The sequence below is a fragment of the Miscanthus floridulus genome, chromosome 19 (assembly GCF_019320115.1).
Source record: "Miscanthus floridulus cultivar M001 chromosome 19, ASM1932011v1, whole genome shotgun sequence".
NCBI lineage: Eukaryota > Viridiplantae > Streptophyta > Magnoliopsida > Poales > Poaceae > Miscanthus > Miscanthus floridulus.
In genome coordinates this window covers 117,138,810-117,160,617 of record NC_089598.1, presented here as the reverse complement: position 1 = coordinate 117,160,617, position 21,808 = coordinate 117,138,810, and the positions used below count along the sequence as shown (strand labels likewise).

The 21,808-nt window shown below is 50.2% G+C and overlaps 2 protein-coding genes across 6 annotated transcripts in view; both read right to left on the bottom strand.

Moving 5' to 3' along the window:
* Positions 1-7,407: 7,407 nt before the first annotated feature.
* On the bottom strand, positions 7,408-11,418 carry LOC136527190 (ubiquitin-conjugating enzyme E2 22-like). 4 transcript variants are annotated; one of them, XM_066519810.1, is made up of 7 exons: positions 10,920-11,380; positions 9,327-9,427; positions 9,097-9,241; positions 8,719-8,796; positions 8,507-8,619; positions 8,234-8,337; positions 7,408-8,043 (listed from the first exon to the last, which is right to left on the bottom strand). In XM_066519810.1, the coding sequence occupies exons 1-7, from the start codon at positions 10,957-10,959 to the stop codon at positions 7,728-7,730; spliced, it is 897 nt and encodes a 298-aa protein (XP_066375907.1). In that variant the 5' UTR covers positions 10,960-11,380; the 3' UTR covers positions 7,408-7,727. The 4 variants fall into 4 exon arrangements, with proteins under 4 accessions (XP_066375907.1, XP_066375908.1, XP_066375909.1 ...); XM_066519811.1 differs by lacking the exon at positions 10,920-11,380 and adding an exon at positions 11,387-11,418 and having other exon boundaries at positions 7,411-8,043; XM_066519812.1 differs by lacking the exon at positions 10,920-11,380 and adding an exon at positions 9,727-10,903 and having other exon boundaries at positions 7,416-8,043.
* Positions 11,419-12,942: 1,524 nt separating this feature from the next.
* LOC136529093 (ubiquitin-conjugating enzyme E2 22-like) overlaps positions 12,943-21,808 on the bottom strand; it is a 42,934-nt gene continuing 34,068 nt past the window's right edge. For both annotated transcript variants that reach the window (XM_066522154.1, XM_066522153.1), the window contains one exon: positions 12,943-13,462. In XM_066522154.1, the coding sequence (XP_066378251.1) occupies positions 13,147-13,462 (316 nt within the window). In that variant the 3' untranslated portion in view covers positions 12,943-13,146. The remainder of the gene's footprint in view (positions 13,463-21,808) is intronic.

The window sequence follows — 21,808 nt, the reverse complement described above, 5'->3', positions numbered from 1 at the left end:
ATCACCTCTCCGGCTCTCCCTGAGTTCCCTGCTCCCTCAGTCCATCTCCGTCTTCCTTTTTACTCCTTCTCCTCTGTTTGTCGATGAACATGTGAGTCCGCCTCCCCGTCTCTCTTGCACCGTCGCTCGCCGTCCTTCTTAATCCCGTCTTGCCCTTGTGTGGCCCTCGTTTTCTCCGGCGCCGGGCTCCGGTTGCTCAGGCAAGTCCATCCCCATTCGTAACCCTAATCCTAGCCCCTAGATCTATACGTTTCTCAGTGTTTTGATTCTGTTTTTGGGATCATTTTCTCATCCGGCTCCGGTTGCGCAGGCAAGTCCATCCCCATTCATAACCCTAACCCTAGCCCCTAGATCTATACGTTTCTCAGTGTTTTGATTCTGTTTTTGGGATCATTTTCTCATCCTTTTCTTCTTTGCGTGTTCTTTTTCTTTGCAGGTCTGCTGCCGATGCCTCGTCGTCAACTAGCCTTGGCGTAGACGGACGACGGGCAATGGCACCGCGGCCAAGCCGTAGCCGCGCACCGTTGAGGAACGGTGCTGGAGTTCAGCCGTCCGCGGCCGAGGGCCCCATGGCGTGTGACTCGCAGGGCGACGGTGCCATGTTCCCTGTGACTGGCGACGATGACTTGGTCGCGGCTGGGCTATCCCCGGAGCATGACGACGACGGCCGTGACCCCTTTGCGGTGTTTGATGACGCCACCCGCGGGACACAGCCGGCGATCGACGTCGATGCCGTCGATGCAGGGGCAACGGGGACAGGGACGGTGGACTCCAACACCCACTCCAACTACACTGGTGTTAATGGTAATGCTGATGGTAATGGTACTCGTACTCCTTCCTCTGGTGCTGTTTCTGGACTTGGTAAGCGCAAGTCTCAGTGCTGGGGTGACTTTAAGGAGGTTTATGAGAAGATTAATGGTGTCGATGTGCGTGTTAGAGCTATATGTAAGATGTGTAGAACTGTGTTGAGTGCTAGATCTACTGTTGGTACTGGTCACATTCTTAGGCACCAAAAATCTTGCAAACAGAAACTTGATAATGCTTCTAGGGTTCAGTCTCGACTAGCTTTTAATGCTGATGGGTCTTTGCATAATTGGAACTATGATCCTGCTGTTGCTAGAACTGAACTGTGTAGATTGATTGCTAGGCTTGATCTTCCTCTTGGTTTTGGTGACACTGATGCATTTGAGGAATATATTAAAAATTCTCATAACCCAAGATTTGTTAGATCATCTAGAAGAACCACCACTAGAGATCTGGATAAGTTATTTGCTGAACGTCGTGCTATGATTAGGAACTGTGTGCATGCTTCTGCATCTGTTGCTTTGACTTCTGACATATGGTCTGGTAATGCTAAAGAGGATTACATATCTGTTGTTGCTCACTATGTGAATGCTGATTGGGAATTGCAAAAGAAGATTGTTGGTCTTAGGTTGATTCAAGTTAAGCATTCTGGTGAAAACATTTCTGCTTCCATTGCATCTGTTGTTGAGGAGTATGGCTTGGTTGATAAAATCTTTTCTATCACTTTAGATAATGCATCTTCTAATGCTAAGGCTATGGAAACTTTGACACCCATGTTTGCTGGTTATCTTAGTTGTGATCCTGCACCTGATGATCCTGCACCTGGTTACAGTCTTGTGCATCAACGCTGTGCTTGTCACATTATTAATCTGATAGTCAAATCTGGACTAAAAAGAATCAAACCTTATATAGAGGATTTTAGAACTGCAATTAATTTCTTGAACTCCTCTAATCAAAGAATTGCTATGTTTAGAAACTACTGTGAAGCTAAAGGTATGAGACCTAGAAAATTTGGCTTAGACATGGATGTTAGATGGAATACTACTTATTTTATGCTAAAACACTTGGTTCCTTACAGTGAAGTATTTTCTGTGTTCATAAATTCAAATTATGGTTCTGCACTGTTGTCTCCAGCCCATTGGCACGTGGCTGGGAAAATATTGGAGTTCCTAGAAGTATTTTATGACTCTACTGTTACACTGTCTGGTGTTTATTATCCTCCCAGTACTCTTGTGCTGCACCATGTTCTGGAGATTGCAACTCATTTGCATGCATGTGAAAGAGATGTTAATCTTAGACCCTTTGTGTACCCTATGCAGCATAAATTTCTCAAGTATTGGAAGGGCATTCCTCTCTTATACTCATTTGCATTTATTCTTGACCCTAGAGCTAAGCTGAGAGGTATGCAAAGGGTCCTCCATTTACTTACTGAATATACTGGTACTGATTACACTACTTACTATGCTGATTTGAAAACTGAGTTGCATAAAATGTTTGAGAAATATTTGAGAAAGTTTGGTGCAACCAGGTCACAAAGGGTTGCTGGTCCTATCCCACCCACTGGTAAGAGAAAACAGGCTTGGGGGGTAATTTTTGGAGGATCAGGTCTGCCTGGTCCTTCCAGTGGCACTGCCTGTTCTTCTTCTCACTCTACTGCTTCTGAACTTTCAAGCTATTTGGACAGCGACTGCATAACTGCTTATGAGGATGGTTTTGACATTCTTCTGTGGTGGAAGGACCACAAACTAACCTATCATATCCTGGCTATTATGGCCAGAGATATCATGTCAGTTCCTGTTTCCACTTGTTCTTCAGAGTCTTGTTTCAGCTTAGCAGGGAGGATCCTAGAAGAACGGCGCCGGAGCTTGAAACCAGAACATGTTGAGATGCTGACCTTGTTGAAGGACTGGGAGCTAGGAGAGAAAAGGGAACAACATGAAGCTGCTGATACCAAGGAAATTGAAGATGCATTCGAGAATCTGTTCCTGGATGAACCAGAAGGTGAAGATGATGGATCTGGTGGCTGACAGTGGCATTGGTTGGCTGGGAGTGTTGGAGTACTTTTGTGTGAGTTGAGAGTGGATGTGTCCCTCACTCACTTGCTTAGTTTTCATTTGAACCTTTGAACAATGGTCTGTAATAACTATGTAAGATTAAGACATTTGGAGCTGGCTGCACTCTTTTTTCCTGCCTAGGGTTTCTCACAAGGGTGAGTTTTACCTAGGTAGGTTTTTAATGAGGCAGCATTGCACAAAACAGCTCTTTTTGATATTTGAATGGATTGAGATGTTTATTTGGAGGTGTTTTAGATTTAACGGGCTGTGGGCTGGCACGGCCTGTTATTTTTGCCGTGCCTCACGGGCCAGCACGGCACGAAAAATGGCCCACAGGCCCGTGCCTGGGCCGAAGGCCAGGCCCGCAGGCCGATGCGGCACGGCCCGCAGGGCACGGCGTGCCTCCATGGCCCGATAGCCATCGTGCCGGGCCGGCCCGTGACCGTGCCGGGCCGGGCCGGGCCGGCCCGATGCCCAGGTATGACGCTATGGCGCCTGGCGGGGCCCGGAGTGACGACGCGGGGGACTCCGGACTCGGGGGGCTTTGCTGGCTAGCTGGTCCTCGGCGGCAACAGTAGTGCGTGGACCGCGGGGGGGAGCATGTGCGGCCGCCTGCGCGTGGACGACGGACGGATGTCGCGGTCGCGGTCGCGGTCGCGGCCTGCGCTGCGCCTCCCTCCCGCTCGCCCTCGTGGGCATAGCTGTTCTTGCCAGGTTTTGTTTCCTATTCGTCTCGTTTCCTCCTGTCCTGGCCCGCTAGCGGCGGACCGGCCGGCTGCTCGTAGCACGTTTCATCTGGTTTCTGACGAGTGACGACGAGGCACGCAGTTTCACCGAGGGCATGTTTAGTTCCCCTTTAAAACGTCAAATTTTTCAAGATTTTCCGTTACATCGAATTTTTGACGTATGCATGAAGCATTAAATATAAATAAAAAATAAAACTAATTACACAGTTTAGACGAAATCCACGAGATGAATCTTTTAAGCCTAATTAGACTATGATTGAACACTAATTATCAAATAACAACGAAAATGCTACCGTGTCGTTTTGCTAAAATTTTCGGAAACTAAACTGGGCCCAACTACCCCGGCCACAAGTTGGAACGTGAGCTGCTTTTATTTAATTACCACTGGCTGGTAGTCGGGAGTGTCTCTGGGGACCGAAATGGCCAGGATCCTTCCAAAACCGGGTGATCTCGACACGCAGTACAACGTCGATTTGACAACGATGGCGATGGCGAGCCTACGGGAGAGCGAAACCACCTCGGCACTGTGTCTGTGCGTGTGCACTTGACCGGTGACCGCGTCTACTTGAGCTGCGCCGTTGACCGACAGTTGCATTAAGAATTATTACATCTACACATAGAATTAGAAGTTTTTATAGAAAAAGGTTATCTACGTTGCTCTTTACCTGCTGCTACCAACAACCTGTTGTCAGAGCTCTTCGAGATCCACGTAGAATTCGAAGTTTTTATAATAAACCAAGATCATTTGAACCTCTAGGTTTAATTAATCCAAATTTAGAAACAAAGTAGCTAAACTAAGTGCACGTTCGCCCACTCATTAGCTTTAGCTCTAAAATTTTCTAGAGCAAGCGATGGCCAGCTATAAATATATAACTCTTAGAGCTGAGGTCTGCCACCTATTAGTACATTTGCACGACTTCAAAACACACACGGTCGTCTAGGGCACAAAAGTTCTCCATCGATGGCTCCACGTCCGGACGTTGTTGTTGCGGAAGAAATTGCCAAGTAGCATCTGGTGTGGTGACTTCACTAACCAACAATAAATTGATATATATATACTCCTCATCGAGCTCTTGGTCAACCGTAGAACCGTTCTTCCAAGCTAGCCTCATCATGGATGCGAGACTAATGCCATGGAAATTGCAGTGCTCGCTACGGTCAACCACATGTTTCTAAATCAAGCGCTAGAAAATGACCCGAGACGAGACGAGGCCAGGACGACACCGAGAGACCTGCGGCATCTCCTTTCGCTTCCCGTTCAATAGTGATGAGTTGACGAGCCACATCCTTATCCCTGCATCTGCATGATGAGTTGACTAATCACACGAAGACGTACAATAACCCATACTAAATACAGTGATAGATGTGCTGTGACTGGGTGCTTAATACTAATAATTAATCGAGGCGCATTAATTTGGTGCACGAAGGAAGGACGACGGCTTAAAGCCTTATAAACAAACAACGGTGGATCTCACATCACTCATATACGCGTATGTCACGGACATTCGTCCTGTGAGAATTGAGATCGAAGATTTGGGCATTTGATTAGTGCGGGTAGGAGGAGTGGCCACTAGGCCGGGCATGGAGAATCTTTTGTCACAACCCTGACGACTGACGTTCATCCACCACAGTTTCTTGTATTAATTAAGCCCGGTTTGCAACCTGCAGGGCTCAACAACACTGGACTATTCTTAAGGGAGCACACATTACAGTGTACACAATGTTATTTTAATGGTATTATTAGTAGCCTAATAATATAATATAAAGAAAATAGTGAAACGTACGAAACCGTAACACTTATATTAGTCAGAGAGAAGATCATGGCATGGATATATAGACGCAAGAGTAGGCACGTTTCGTGCCCGTGACATTAGAGATTCTTCTTTCCTCTTCGCGACAAGACCAACCAGGAGTACGGCGTAGCCTTTGCCCTTGAAACATCTCATCCACCACCAGCTGCTTTGACCTTCTGGATAACCTAACAGGCCTGCAAACGCGCAGCAGCGCCTGTATCGCGCGCACCGCGCACCTGCATGCGGCACGCGACGGTAGCGGTCCGCGCGCGGGCCGCTATCCGTGGAGGCTGCGCTGCTGGCCACTAAACGCCTCCCGAGGTTCCTGCGAGAGAGAGAAAGAGAGCTGGGGAGAGAGAGAAAGGTGAGAGAGAGAAATAAAATATGAAATAGTGGATATAGAGTATGAAATAGAGGTAATACGAGTGCAGAAGGAATGAGTATAGAGTAGAGAATTTCGATGACTAGGATAGAATATTCCTTTTTAGAGATGAAAATAGAGGTCGACGAGTGCGGACAGCCTAAAACATTATGCTGCACAGGGTTTTCCGCACCTGACTTCGAAAACAAGCCGCGTATCTCCTCCGTTGCGTCTGGAGAGGTGGCGAGGTTCGTTTGGCTATGACTGGTCGATCGTAAATTTTTAGTTAGAATAGTATTTTTCTCTCACACAAATTAATACTTCTTTACGAACCAGCAACGATACCAACCAGCCAATTGCATGTTTCCCTGGCTAAGCCGTAGCACGTAGCACGTCACCGCCTCACCGGCCATCGCTTTGGACTTTTCATTACTGGTCTCTCCTGTCAAAGTAACCTAACGGATTAAAGAGTATATTTTATATAAAAAAACAAAGTAAAAGGGCAGAGAGAGAGAGAGAGAGGCGCAAAGCATAGCCAAGCCAGCCTTGTGCCCTTGCCTAGTGCCTAGTGGCGCGGCTGGCTGTGAAAGTACTTGAATCCTCTTTGGGTCACGAGAACTTTGGGGCCGGAAGAGCGAGTGGATCACCATCGCATCGCATGGCAGGGCATAGCACGTCACCGGCAGATCAAAGTGTAAAAAGCTCACTTGGGCTTTGTCATCTGGATTCTTGGATCTTGACTGCTTGTAATCTTAGGTCTTTTGGGGCCTGTTTTGCAGGACCGAAAAATAAGATAAAATACTGTTCCGGCTGATTGTTGTGAGAGAAAAATACTGTTCTGTCTGTCACGTGAACAGTGCTTCTGTGAGTGGCTGGCCAGCCAGGCTCAACCTAGCCAGCCAGCCGAACGAAGCCTTGAAGATTAGCAGTAGTCACATTGCTCCAGATAAATTGAGAAGAATATTGGCGACAATATATACTATAACAACAACATAGCTTTTCAGTCCCAGGTATGTTGGGATAGGCTATAAACAGAAATAATATATCTCAAAAAGAAAAAGAAAAGGAAAACAAGAAATCGTATCTCGAAAAGGAAACTCCATCCACATGACCTAGACACCTCAGCCTATTCGTTTGGCTGTGGCTTGTCGTAAACGATCATAAATTTCTAGCCGGAAGAGTATTTTTCTCTCACACAAACCAGCCAGTAATACGTCTTCATGAACCAGCAACGATATGAACCAGCCAACCGAATATGCTGCTAGTGCTTGAACAAGAGAGAGTGCCGGAGCTGGTGCTGGACTGATGTGGTGCTAGTGGGGATGGGCATGATGGGAGGCAGATTAGTGTTTGTAAAAGGCCTTTTTGATAGTACTCCTGAAGAATCGAGGTGGGCATGAGATTACAGCTCCCAACGGGGGACAAAAGTCAGTGGGCTGAGAATCAGCCCGGAACGAAAGTTCCGTCATGGTTTCCCAATTTAGGCCCCAGCCCTACTACCCGAAGGAAAAGGTTCTGCAGTAGCCGAAATGATCATTACGGTGGGGCAATAGTTTTGTTGTTTTCTCGTGTCCGTTCTTTATTGGTTCTGGAACGAGTATCTATCTACTGCCTTCTTCACTTTAGCACTCAACGCCTCGTCAAAGAAAGCTTCACGTTCACTGAACTAGCTATTCCATGTCCATCGTCCATGGAGCATCTAATCTCTTTTGTAGAGGAACAACAAGACTAAACAAAGAGATAGTGGGAATCAACAGAAAAAGGCAACTATTCTTCCAAACAAATGAATAAATGATTGTAATTGCACGGACAGATTGTTCAAACAGAGTACAGCCCATGAGATGCTTCTGGCGCTATTTTACCTTCAGTTCTAACCCGGCGTCTTCTGAATCTAGCAACAAATGAAGTCATCATTATCTTATCTACCACTAAGCGCTCCCCCTCTCCTCCCAGGATTATTCGGTTACAATTACAATCTCTTCAAGCTCTTCTTCCTTGCATCCATCTTCTTCTTATCGACTGGAACTTTGACTGCATGTGGCGCATCCTTCTTGGGCGCGCCAGATGCTCCTACAACAGGATCAGACGTAGCAGCATTCTGATCCAGAGAGTTTTTACCTAATGCTTTGGCCGCAGCAGAGGTAGATATCGCTGCTGACGCCAAAAGTGTGTTCTCACCGAGAACAGTATTGGACTGGCCCACATTTAGAGCTGTGGTTGACTCAGAAATAACTCCACTCTTTGACTTGTTCTTAGGTTTAAGTGCGTGGATGCCAGTGTATAGCCTACATACAGAGAACAGAAATGGTCATCAGGAACTCGTTACAGGTTCAAAAGACGCTTCAGTAAGAGATATGATCTGACACATGTAATTGTAGACAGTGCTTGCACACAAGCCTAACAATGTAATCTTCACCACAAAGGGAAAAAAAGCTGAGGGCTAGTCTAGGCTGACAACATGAAATTGAGGCGAACCTTGCATGCCGTGCGTACTCCTCGTAGTTTTCAAGTAACATCTTTCCAGCTTGTTCATTGAGGGCAGATTCAGGAAATGGTTCAATCAGAAGGCATCTAACTACCTGACAAACGTGTAAAAAAAGTGACCAATAGTAAGTCCGCAGCATGTTGTGGCGAATTGACGATATTTGGACCTCTGAGATAGATCAAACTTGAAAATTGATTAGAGACAGGTGGCACATTAGCAGTGGAATAAGGACTAAGGGTGAGTGTGCTGTACTTTCAGCTTACCAGCAGAACATGTCTTAATCCAAGACCAGGATTCCAATCCTTCTTCAGTGTATTCACACATATCTCACCACTAGTTGCTATGTTTGGATGGAAAATTTTGGTCAAAAAGAATCCTGCAAGTAAGTAGAAAGCCAAAGACTTTTAGTTAAATGCTTCACTAAAAGGGGAAAAATCTACTATGGAAGATTCTCAAAGTTTCAAAAGACAGCAACCTTTTGGAGGAGAATGAGGGAAGTCACGGGATAATAATAGTTTCATCCTGAATAATCCATTCTCGTATGGAGTTCCAGCTGCACCATGTTGCGATTTAGATTTTGAAGACATAATTTAAGAAAGTAGTACAAGATAAAAGGAAACTTAGAAATTTCAAAGCAATTCAAGGTCTGTCATAGCCACTGTCATAGGGCAAGCTTCATAATACTTAGCTCTAAACAAACAGTTTGTTAAAAATCTATGGACTGACAAAAGACTAACACTACTTACTAAGCAAGTTCAACAGCATGGGCACCATAAAGATGCATGCAAAATTAATCATTAAAGTAACAAAATAATGGCAGGTGTAAAACCAATGTATCTTGACAATATCTTACCAGGACCCTCAATATCAGCAAAAATAGTGGTGAAGTCATCATCATTAACACTAACTTTGATTCCTTCTGGAGGTGAGTCATCAAGATTCTTCAATTCTTTAGCCAATTGCCTGATCACATTTGGTGGGAGGTTCTCGTTGGTTGCCTTCAGTGACGTACATATACATATGCCATTGGAATCATTCTCAATCCAGAAAGTAATCCTAAATGTTAAGTTTTCAGATTCTAACCATGGAAGCAATAGCAGCAGACAGCTTTAAAGCCGCTTCTTCAGCAACTTCACTTATAAATCCTGTAGTACCAAAATAACACCTTTGGCACAAACTGAGCACTGTGCAATTGCAAAATGTATTTATGGTATTAGATACTGTTGGATATATAGAAGAACATCGCAAAATCAAGTAAGCATTTATAAAAACTAAGGAAAAAATCAAATATGCATAAGGTGCTTAGAATGGTCTTGTGCTAGTGGCTCCAAAGCAGGTGACTGTGTGCAAATTAAACTGTGGCGAGCAGAAAGCAAACATTGCACATAGGAGCACTCGAATAGTTATTTCAGAACCCTAAAATCGAATTGCAAGTTCGGTTTCCAACTAAAAAAGAATAAAAATAGTTTTCGGCTTTTCGCACATGTTGCTTGCTCTTTGCTGTTGGCCCAACCATCCGCATGCTTGCTGCATCTATCCGAGGATGGTGCACAGCGGACATCAGAGGTACCATGCGACACCAGCACCCCCCTCTCCACTTCTGTGGTAGATTTGGAAGCACCTCAGGCAGCGGGAAGTGGTCTGGTGTGGAGGAGAAGTGGAGCACAGCCTCCTATGCAGTGTGGAGGATAGGTCTCTATCAGCATCGCATGCAAGCTCTATGGGCTCCAGTGATATCTGGATGCAACAACCAATGGAGAAGGAAACAAATGAGACTACAAGAGGAGTTGGAGCGAATCCAGCCAGTTTTGTGCCATTGACCGGATCTAGTCATCTCCACGAGTTTTGTGGAGCCATGGCTGAATTTGTTTGAGAGGGTGAGGGAACCTAAAGGAACAGGCAGAACCCTTATTATAGTCATGTAAAGGTCAGGAAGAGAGGAATTATTTTTAAGTTGTCTGTGGAACCCACACATATCAAAGCAGCCGAAAATCGCCCCATTCAATTTGAACACACATTAGGGGTGCTCTTAGGAAACAATTAACATCACTAAGCCTGTATTCTTCGTTCCTGCGACACATGGTATATCACTAGCTCTTGTAGAGATATAGACACACCCAATGAAAATGATCTCTGATACGAATATCAAGAACCATTGCTGTGTAAGTGGTAACTTTAACGATGGTACTGAATAAAAAATATTGCCATATGAATTATGTATGTAGGTAACTAGGTGTAGACCAGGTAGGCAGGTACCGATGGAAGTGACATAGAAGCAGAAAAAGGAAAGGAGTACTTCAGGCCTTCAGCATTTCAGATCGACCGTATAATTGAGATGGATATGGAACATTCCATGTCCCAAGTAATTGCAACTTTCTTGATATATAAAGGAGCCATTTCCACAGCCTAACTAGTCATTTGCTGGCTATCCAAACATCAAAAGGAATCAATTCCTAATAAATATACCAACTTCTATAAATCATTGTCCCCTCATACACAGAAGGATACACATGACATGCACAACCACACAAGGCACACGTAAGGGCGACAGTAGTAATTCAATACTGCTAAGAAATTATGCCCGCAATGTCGGCAAACACCAAGAACTGCAATATATAGCAACTTATAAAATATGAAAGAAGTATTAAATATGTGGATAGCGCAGTTAAGTCAGACCAATTAATTGCCATTCTGGAAGTGAGTCACGGTTGTCCATTACATTGTTGTCCCATGCTACTCCATTTGTGTCAATCTATCAATGGGAGCATTATCACAAGCTATTCATTGTGGTTAAGTGGTTAACAACACAGAGATAGAAAACAGCAACACCAACTAAACATATCAGACTACAATAGCTTGATCAATTGTGCAGGGTGTGCTTCATGTTCCTTACATCCAGGATCTGGCACGGTGAACTTTTCACTACAACAACACAATGGCAGTCCTAAACCACATACCAATCCAACCACATCTCATAATTCAGAAACGGACGTCTCTGTTCAGAAATGATCTATGTTGGGCAAAGGAAATGCGAGACCAATCAATTGACGAATCAATTGCCCCAGCGCACATGGGCACGAGGTTGGCTGAGATCCCATCTGGGTCCCCTCCTTCCAATCCAACATAAGAAATTGGCTGCTTACCCCCGACGCAGGGCAGGAGCCGTAGGACAGCAAGAGACCGCCCCTTCTTCGTCACCGGCCTACCACCGCCTCCGGCTATACCGCCGATAGATCGACGTCGCCCCCCGGCTCGTAGGTACGCAGGCAGGGATCGATCCCGGAGCGCGGGCTGCCAGAGAGCGAACGAAGAGGGCAATTGAGACTGCTGGTAGTGGAGAAGTCTCAGGCGGCGGGGAGGGGCTGGCCGCCGCGCGCCGCCCGGCGGTGGTCCTGGTGGACGCCTGGACGAGGGGAGGGGTACGAAACCCTAGGTGCGGGGAGAAGGGGGAGAGGAGAGAGGAGAGGGACGAAGGAGCCAGGAACTTTGAGTCTTTGTTGAGAGTCGAGCTGCCGAAATGGGAGCAACGCAATCCGCTATTCCGCTGCCAGGAGAGCGATCCGACCGTTGACGTCGAGTGGTCCCCGCCGATGATGAGCACGGCCTAGAGGATGGGCCCACCTGCCGACAGTTTGATAGGCCCCGGAACCGAGGGCCGTGGCTGTGGCAGCCGTTGGTCCTGCTCCTGCCCAGCAGCCCAGGCCTCGGATTCGAAATTCCGGCGGGCAGCGAGGAACCCCTGCTCTCTCCGGCCGGCCTGCCGGATTGTGAAGTACGACGTGATAACGTAAAGATTAATTTAGTACGGAGGTGGAGACAGTGAGACAGAGAGGAAGAGCAACCACAGTTTGTGGAGGATAAGGGGAAGACGAAGCAGCGAAGAAGACTGATACGGAAGCTATCGAGGAAGACTGAGGAGATAGAGAAGGTGGAATTAGATGTGGAGGTTGCAGATTGGCAGAGGAGGAAAGGGAAAAGGGGAAGCAAAGACAGTACTTTAGTTAAAAGTACCAGGTTTCGAACTTCATCTATTATAGGAAAAACACAGGAATCAGTAAGGCGCCGTTCGGTTGTCTCGGAACGGGCCGTTCCGAGCCCCGAAATCTTCCGCGGTAATACAAATTTGTGAAAGATCTGTGCGGCTGGGAATCATTTCGGCCTAAACAAATTCCCGCATTTCAAGGAAGGCCTGGAAAAGTTGACTTGGTTCGCCATACGCCAATGGTGAGAGTTCCCAGCTGGTGGGTCTTAGCTTGGTAACGCGCAAGCAACTAACGTCTGCAACCAACAACTAGCCAGGCTAAACCAAGTATCAGATCTTAACCGTTGCTACTACCACAACAACCACGATCCAGAGAGTATACAGGCATAGTTTTGCAGCCAGCACTGAAACCTGAATCTGACCATCTGACGCGCAATTGGTCAGGTAGAGGTCGGTAGGAAGGCTGGGTTGGCTGATTCGTATCGTTGCTAGTTCGTGAAAAAGTACTGCTGGCGGGTTTGTGTGAGAAAAAAATACTGTTCCGGCTAGAAATTTACGATCGTTTACGACAAGCCACAGCCAAACGAACAGGCTGCATGTACGCGGAGTACGCTATGCCACCAGTTGCTCCTGCACCGCAACTAGCAGGCATGCTGATTGAATGCATCAGATCAGACAAGGGGAAACAACAAAAGGAAATAGGCAAGTGTTCTTCCAAATGATTGAACATTGCACATACAGTTGTCCCGAAGGACCAGTTCACATTATTCACTCTTGGCCACATTATTCCCGAAAGCCAGGTCTTCAGATGCCTCTCGACTTATTGTTTTTCTCCCAGCTTCACTAAGCATCTGCTCAATTTCTGACAAATTTAAATTCTGAACTATTATAAACCCTCTTCTTCCCAGGAGGGTTCCCTGCCTATATTCTCTTCAAGCTCTTCTTCCGCGCATCCATCTTTTTCTTATCAACAGGAATTTTGGAGGCCATTGGGCCATCCTTCTTTCGCGCCACTGCTGCTCCTACAGCAGGATCAGAAACAGTAGGGTTCTGATCCTGCAAATTCGTGCCAAATGCTCTGGATGCAGTGGAGGTAGATACTGCCGGCGGCATCGATGGTGTGTTCTCGCTGGAAGCAGTACTCGACTTGTCGACACTCAGAGTTGTGGGCGACTCAGATATAGCTCCAGTCTTGGACTTATTCTTAGGTTTAAGGGCATGGATGCCAGTGTATAACCTGCAATATGGAGCACAACGAACAAGTCAGCAACGAGGACAGAGACCTAAAAAACAATTAAGTGATATGATCTTGATTGTCAAATAATTGTTGTAGTGTCAGTATTGCTGGCATAAAGAATCAAAGGTTCCTGGTACAGTACTTTTGACCAATAAGAGGACATATGAGCACTTCCAAGTTGATAACATAAGTTTCTTCCCCTAAGTCTTGTGCGTCGTCTTGTGGGAAAGTTGAACCATCCCGATACCACTTCATCCGAGGCTGTTTGGAGGAAGGGAGCATCAAGGCAAGCTACATCAACACAAAGGACCAACTTGTGGACCTGCTTATCAAGCCTCTTGGGAGGATCAAGTTCCTTAAGCTCTGCTCCAGGACCGGGATGGTTCAACTTTCCCACAAGACAACGCACAAGACTCAAGAGGAGAATGATGGGATAAGTCTCTGCGTTGGCTAGTCTTTGTGGGGCTGCAGCATATGGTCCTTGTGGCTGCATGGTGGTCTTGTTGTCCATCATGGACAACATCCCTGACTGGCTAGGACAACATCTTAACATCTAGGACAACATCTGTTTTATGACAACATGTTAGCATCTAGCATCTTGACATATGCTTGTTTGGCTAGCAGCCTATATATATGTATCTCCAACCCCTCAGGTTGGCATGGCATTTGTGTGAGAAATAAACCAGAAAATTGCTCCAACTCCTAGTGTCATCCTCTCTCGATGAGAATAAGAATTCTACTACTACCAAGAGTAAGAATTCAGCGACTAACAACATTTTTTCTCCCCCTAAGTCTTGTGCGTCGTCTTGTGCGAAAGTTGAACTATCCCGGTCCTGGAGCAGAGCTCAAGGAACTTGATCCTCCCAAGAGGCTTGGTAAGCAGGTCCGCAAGCTGGTCCTTGATGTTGATGATGTTAGAATAGGCGCCATAATAGGCTGGCCTTGGGCCTGGCGCCTAGCCTGTTAGGCTGGCTGCCTTAGGGGTTAAGATAGATAGATTACATTGATAAGGCAAGGATCACCAACGATTGGGTGTTTCTATAAACCCTACTGATCCTTGCCTATATATTGTACCATGTACTACTGCTAATCTATCAATCAATCCCCGAGACCTATTCGCTCTCATGGTATCAAACGCCTAGGTTTAGGTCTCCTCTTCCGCTGCCCACTCCACGCGCGTCGGCCCCTCGCCGCGCTGCGCCCCTCCGCGCGTCGGTCCACACCGTGCTGCGCCACCATGCCCTCCACCCCTCCAGCAACCCCCAGGGCTGGGGCTGCTCTAGACGCCTCCTCTGCCACCATCCAGGCAGACACCGTCGCTCAACGCCTTGCCGCGGAGAAGGCCAACGACGCGGCCGCCGCTGCTCAGCGTCTCGAGCGCGAGCGTCAGGATGCGCGTGATACTGCCCTAGCACGCGCCCTACAGGCCAAGGAGGAGGCTGCAGCAGCGACTAAGGATCGCGACGCTACCGCCCAGCGCGCTACCGAGGCCCTGGCGTGCGCTGCCCAGGAGCGGGCGACCGCTGCTGCCGCCATTGCTCCGGAATCCTCTGGCGCCGCACCTGGAGGCCCTTCAGCGCCGCCACCCGATCTTCGGGCTGCCATGCTGCATCACGAGGCCGTTGCCCTCCTCCAGCTCCATGCTCAGGCTGTTGCGGTCAGCAACATCCGGAACCACGTCACTACCATCCTCGACGTTGATTCCGATAACTTCAACCGTTGGCGTGATCAGTTCCTTCTCATCCTCGGCAAGTTCTCTCTCCAGGACCATGTTCGAGAGGACCCTCCAGCCCCAATTTTTCCTAATTGGGCCTGGATGGACTGCGTCGTCAAGTCCTGGATCGTCGCCACGCTCACCGACGACCTTGGCGAGATCATCTCTGCCCAGGGCTCCACCGCTCGGCATGCCTGGCTCGCCGTCGAGTCGCAGTTCCTTGGCAACCGCGAGGCCCGCTCCATCCACCTCGAGACGCGGCTTCGCAACTTCGTCCAGGGCGACCTCTCCGTCACTGACTACTGCCGCAAGCTAAAAAAGATGGTCGATGATCTCACGGCCCTTAGCGAGGTTGTCACCGACCGCACGCTTGTCCTCAACGTGATTCGTGGCCTCAACGAGCGCTTCAGCCACGTCGGGACGCTCCTTCGTCGCGCTCGACCGTTCCCCACCTTCCTGGAGGCTCGTGACGACCTCATCCTCGAGGAACTCACCATGGAGACCCGCAAGGACGCACCTGCCACTGCGCTCACCGCCTCCACTACTCCTAGCCCTGCCCCTGCATCCTCCGGCACGGGCGCTGGTGGGAACTCCAAGCCGCCCAACAACCGTCGCAGCAAGCGCGGCGGGGGCGGCAAAGGCAACAACGGCGGTGGCCCTCTTGGACAGGGGCCACGCCCCACTGGTGGCGCTCACCACCAACAGCAGCAGTCGGCCGACGGGCGGCCATGGCCCAACGTCTACAACCCCTGGACCGGTACCATTCAGATGTGGCCAGGGGGACCTCGTCCACCGCTGGCACCCATCCCGGTGCCTCCTCACTTACAGGCGCAGCAGTAGGCACAGCAGCAGGCCCAACAAGAAGCGCAGCAGCAGGCCTTCCTCGCCCAACAGCAGCAGCACGCCCTCGCGGCCCACCAGCAGGCCGCTGCCCTCCCTGCTCCTGATGGCACTGGACAGTGGGTCGCCCCCGGGTATTACAACCCGATGGCTGGCCTCCCCTCTTGGGACCCGACGGCCCTCGCCTCCGCTTTCAGTACCACGTCGCTGACCCCTCCTACGTCCAACGACTGGTACTTCGACTCAGGTGCTACTTCACATATGACATCTCAGTCCTCTTCTCTTTCACATGTTCTTCTCCCGCGGTACCCCTCTCCCTCATCCATTGTTGTCGGTAATGGCTCTCTTCTTCCTGTCACTGCCACTGGCTCTACAGACTTGTCCTGTAATTTACGTCTTAATAATGTCCTTGTGTCGCCACAAATTATTAAGAATCTCATCTCTGTTCGCCAATTTACTACCGACAATAATTGTTCTGTTGAGTTTGACCCCGCTGGTTGTTCTATGAAGGTTCTTCCATCTCGGACCGAGATCGTCAGGTGCAATAGCTCTGGGCCGCTATACCCTCTGCGCCTACCACCAGCACACTCCCTTGTCGCCCAGGCTTCCTCCCCGCTGTGGCATCGGCGTCTTGGCCACCCCGGTCATGAGGCGTTGTCGAAGCTCGCGTCTAGTGTCTCCTGTCATATTCAGGATTGCTCCGAGTTATGTCATGCTTGTCAGTTAGGGCGTCATGTTCGATTGCCCTTTCATGAGTCCACCTCTCGTGCGTCTATCAAGTTTGGTCTTATACATTGTGATTTATGGACCTCTCCAGTTGTCAGCATTTCTGGTTATATATACTACTTGGTCATCCTTGATGATTGCACTCATTATTTGTGGACGTTTCCTTTACGACTTAAATCTGACACTTTTAGCATGCTTGCTCACTTCATCGCTCACGTCTCCACTCAGTTTGGCGCCTGGGTCAAGGTTGTTCAGTGCGACAACGGGAAAGAGTTTGACAAGTCTAGCTCCCGTCAGTTTTTCCTCGCTCAGGGCATCCACCTTCGCATGTCCTGTCCCTACACATTGTCTCAAAACGGTAAAGCTGAATGCATTATTCGCTCCATCAATAATGTTGTTCGCTTACTGCTCTTTCAGGCATCCATGCCTCCGTCCTACTGGGTAGAGGCCCTCTCTACAGCCACTATTCTACTTAACATATTGCCCACCAAGACTCCAGTTTTCCACGCCGCACCTTGCCCTATTCGGCAAGCCACCAGCATATGATCATCTACGAGTCTTCGGTTGCAAATGTTACCCAAACACGTCGGCTACTGCACCCCACAAACTTGCTTCTAGGTCTGTCCTGTGTGTCTTCCTAGGCTATTCCGCTCATCACAAAGGGTACCGCTGCCTTGACCTCTCCTCCAATAGAGTCATCGTCTCCCGACACGTCATCTTCGATGAAACGGTCTTTCCCTTTGCTGAGCGCCATGGTCCTAGTGCTCCGACGGACCTACAGTTCCTTGATGACGATACCTCTGCCGGTCCCACTACGACTGTGCCTGGGGCGCCCCTGCCTGCTAATGTTGCTGATGATCCACCGGGGCTGTGAGCTGTGCTCGAGTGGTCTGGCAGGGCCGACCACCACCAGTGGTCTGGCAGGGCCGACCACGACCATTGCCCACGTGACCACTACATCGCCGCTGGACGAGCTGCTCCAGGGCTTCTCCGACCTCCAGGACCCCCACCCGGGTTCCCACCTCTCCGATCGGATCGGGCCTTCACGAACCACTACACGCGTCGACCACAACCGCTGACTTCTCCTGCACCAGCCGCACCGACACCGCCTGCTTCGGCTGCTCCTGCACCGGCCGCCCTACTGCCTAAGGGCGCCATTGCTGTCACTCCGATAACGAACCAGCACGCTATGGCCACGCGGTCGAAGAGCGGCTATCGGATGCCTGCCGCCTACCACGCCGCCCCCTCTCTGCAATGCCAAAGACCTTTCGTAGCGCTCTCGCTGAGCCCAATTGGCGAGCGGCTATGGAAGACGAAAACCGTGCTCTCTTGCAGAATCACACTTGGGACCTCGTGCCTCGACCTTCTCGGGCCAACGTCGTCACTAGCAAGTGGATTTTCAAGCACAAGTTTCAGTCCGATGGCTCCCTTGAGCGGTACAAGGCCCGTGGGGTTCTTCGCGGCTTTACCCAGCAGCCTGGTGTTGACTTCGATGAGACGTTCAGTCCTGTGGTGAAGCCCGCTACTGTCCGCACGGTGCTCTCCTTGGCGCTCTCTCGCACCTGGCCTATCCACCAGCTAGATGTGAAGAACGCCTTCCTTCATGGCCATCTGTCTGAGACTGTGTATTGTCAGCAGCCGTCTGGGTTCAAAGATCCAGCTCACCCGAATTTTGTCTGCCTTCTGAGGAAATCCTTATACGGCCTGAAGCAGGCTCCTCGCGCATGGTACAGCCGGATGACCTCATTCCTGCTGTCTATTGGGTTTGTTGAAGCAAAGTCAGACACTTCACTTTTCATTTACCACCGTGGATCAGATACAGCATACCTGTTGCTCTATGTGGATGACATTATCCTCACAGCTTCCTCACCTGGTCTCCTTCGGCGGATTATCTCAACACTTCAGTAGGAGTTCGCCATGAAAGACCTCGGTGCCTTGCATCACTTCCTTGGTATGCAGGTTCAGCGAAGTGATGATGGCCTCCTCCTCTCACAGCGACAATATATGTTGGACATTCTGGACCATGCAGGGATGACAGAGTGCAAGCCGTGCTCCACTCCAGTTGACACCAATCCGAAGGTTGCTGCAGCTGATGGGGCCCCTGTGTCTGATGCTATAGACTTCCGCAACCTTGCCAGAGCTCTCCAGTACCTGACGTTCACCCGCCCAGACATTGCATATGCAGTTCAGCAGGTCTGCCTCCACATGCATGATCCTCGAGCCTCACCTTGCTGCCCTAAAAAGGATTCTTCGCTACGTTCGAGGCACTCTTCACCTTGGTCTCCTGCTGCGACCGTCTACTTCGACTGATTTTGTCGTCTACACCGACGCTGACTGGGCTAGTTGTCCGGACACTCGCAGGTCCACCTCAGGCTATGCGGTGTTCCTTGGCGATAACCTTGTTTCCTGGTCCTCGAAGCGCCAAAACACAGTGGCCAACGGAGTTGTAGAGGCTACTTGGCTCCGCCAGCTACTTTTGGAACTGCATGCCCCTCTACGACGCGCCACACTGGTGTATTGTGACAACATCAGTGCCGTCTACATGACCTCCAACCCGGTTCAGCATCAGCGCACCAAGCGAGCGAGTCGCCGTTGGTGATCTTCGTGTTCTGCATGTTCCCACCTCTTCGCAATATGCATATATCTTCACCAAAGGGCTGCCTACTTCAGTTTTCACGGAGTTTAGGTCCAGTCTAAACGTGTAGAGTGGCTGACGATTCGACTGCGGGGGCATGTTAGAATAGGCACCATAATGGGCTGGCCTTGGGCCTGGCGCCTAGCCTGTTAGGTTGGCTACCTTAGGGGTTAAGATAGATAGATTACATTGATACGGCAAGGATCACCAACGATTGGGTGTTTCTATAAACCCTACTGATCCTTGCCTATATATTGTACCCTGTACTACTGCTAATCTATCAATCAATCAATCCCCGAGACCTATTCGCTCTCAGATGAAGCTTGACTTGATGCTCCCTTCCTCCAAACAGCCTCGGATGAAGTGGTACCTCACCCGGATGTACTTACTCCGTTCATGGAAAACGGGGTTCTTTACCAGGGCCAGAGCGGACTTGCTGTCCATCCTAAGCTCTACCGCTCTAATGTCTCTGCCGAGGAGATCACAAAGCAGTCAAGCGAGCCAGAGCGCCTGAGTCGAAGCGGTGGAGGCCGCTATGTACTCGTCCTCGCAGCTGGACAGGGCCACCACCTGCTGCTTGACCGACTGCAGCTAACGAGCCACTTGCCGAGGAGAAAGAGGATCCTGCTCGTGCTCTTGCTGGTGTCGATGTCACCGACGTTGTACCCTAGGTCACTCATCTAGAAGGTGGCCTTCATCTCTTCTTTGAATGTCGCTACCTCCGCATCCTTAGTGCCGGTGATCACCAAGTTGTCGACGTAGACACCCACCAGCAGAGCATTTCCTCCACTACCCCGTCGGTAGATGGCCGCCTCGTGCGGGCTTTGCTCGAAGTCCATCCCTTTAACGTGGAATCCAACCTGGCATTCCACGCCCTCGGTGCCTGCCGCAAGCCATAGAGGGCTTTGCGCAGGCGGAGCACCTTGCCGGGGATCGCAAATCCCGACGGCTGGTGCACGTAGAACTCCTCCTTCAAGTCGCCGTTAAGGAACGCCGACTTGACGTCCATGTGATGAACACACCAGTCCTTCTGGGCAGCTAGCGCAAGGAGTCGCACGGACTCCATCCGTGCCACGGGAGCAAAGGCGTCGTCGAAGTCGACCCCCTCCTGCTGCACAAAACCTCGTGCCACCAAGCGAGCCTTGTGCTTGACGATGGCACCGGCTTCATCCCTCTTCAACTTGTACACCCACTTAAGGGTGATCGCGCGGTGGCCATGAGGAAGGTCAGCAAGCTCCCAGGTGTGGTTCATCTCAATCGCATCCATCTCCAACTGCATAGCAAACGACCGAGGCTCGCCGTCGTCACACGCAAGGTGCAACTACGCCTCCAGGTCGTGAGGCACCAGTCCCGGCACCGACTGGTCGTCGAGAAGGTTCTCCATCGTACGGTACCGCAACGGCTCGCCGTCGTGGTACGCGTTGATGCGCTCCTCGTTGTGAGAGAGCGGAGAAGCGAGCCCAACCGGACTGTGCAAGACACGAGCTGGTGTTGGAGTAGACGTGCCCGGAGAGCTGTCTGTCGGTGCTAGAGTGCGTGGCGGTGCCGGCTGTGGTGGAGCCGGTGAAGAACTCATCGCAGCCAAGGTCCTGGTTGGAGAGCGTGGTGCTGTCAGAGTAGCAGACGCCGGGGGTCGGTGGAGGCTCGGGGACTGGGGTAGACGCGCTCGTCGAAGAAGAGCTGCCTACTCCCCCAGCTCCCTCGAAGTGAACGTACTCGACAGTGAAGTTGTCGTACGTCGGAGCGGAGCCGTCGTCCACCGCCTTGTCCCACGCCCATCCTCGCCCTTCATTGAACACAACGTCGCGCGGACACGCTGTATCTTTGGGTCGAGGATGCGGTATGCCTTCGAGCCCTCCGCGTAGCCGATGAACACTCCCGGAGTGCTCCTGTCGTAGAGCTTGCTGATGCGGCCAAGCTCCTTGGCGAACGCGAGGCAGCCGAAGACCCGCAAGTGGGAGACCGTCGGCTTGCGCCCATGTCAAGCCTCGTACGGCGTCCTGCCGTCGAGCGCCTTGGTAGGGGAGCGGTGGTGTCAGCCGTCTACATCCTCAACCGCTCGCCTACCAAGGCGCTCGATGGCAGGACGTCGTACGAGGCTTGGCATGGGCTTGAAGGCCTACCGCATCCTCGACCCAAAGACACAGCGTGTGCGCATGCGACGTTGTGTTCAACAAAGGACGAGGATGGGCGTGGGACAAGGCGGTGGACGACGGCTCGGCTCCGACGTACGACGACTTCACTGTCGAGTATGTTCACTTCGAGGGAGCTAGGGGAGTAGGCAGCTCTTCTTCGACGAGCGCGTCTACCCCAGTCCCCGAGCCTCCACCAACCCCGGCGCCTGCTACTCCGACAGCACCACGCTCTCTAGCCAGGACCTCGGCTACGATGAGTTCTTCGTCGGCTCCACCATAGCCGGCACCGCCACGCA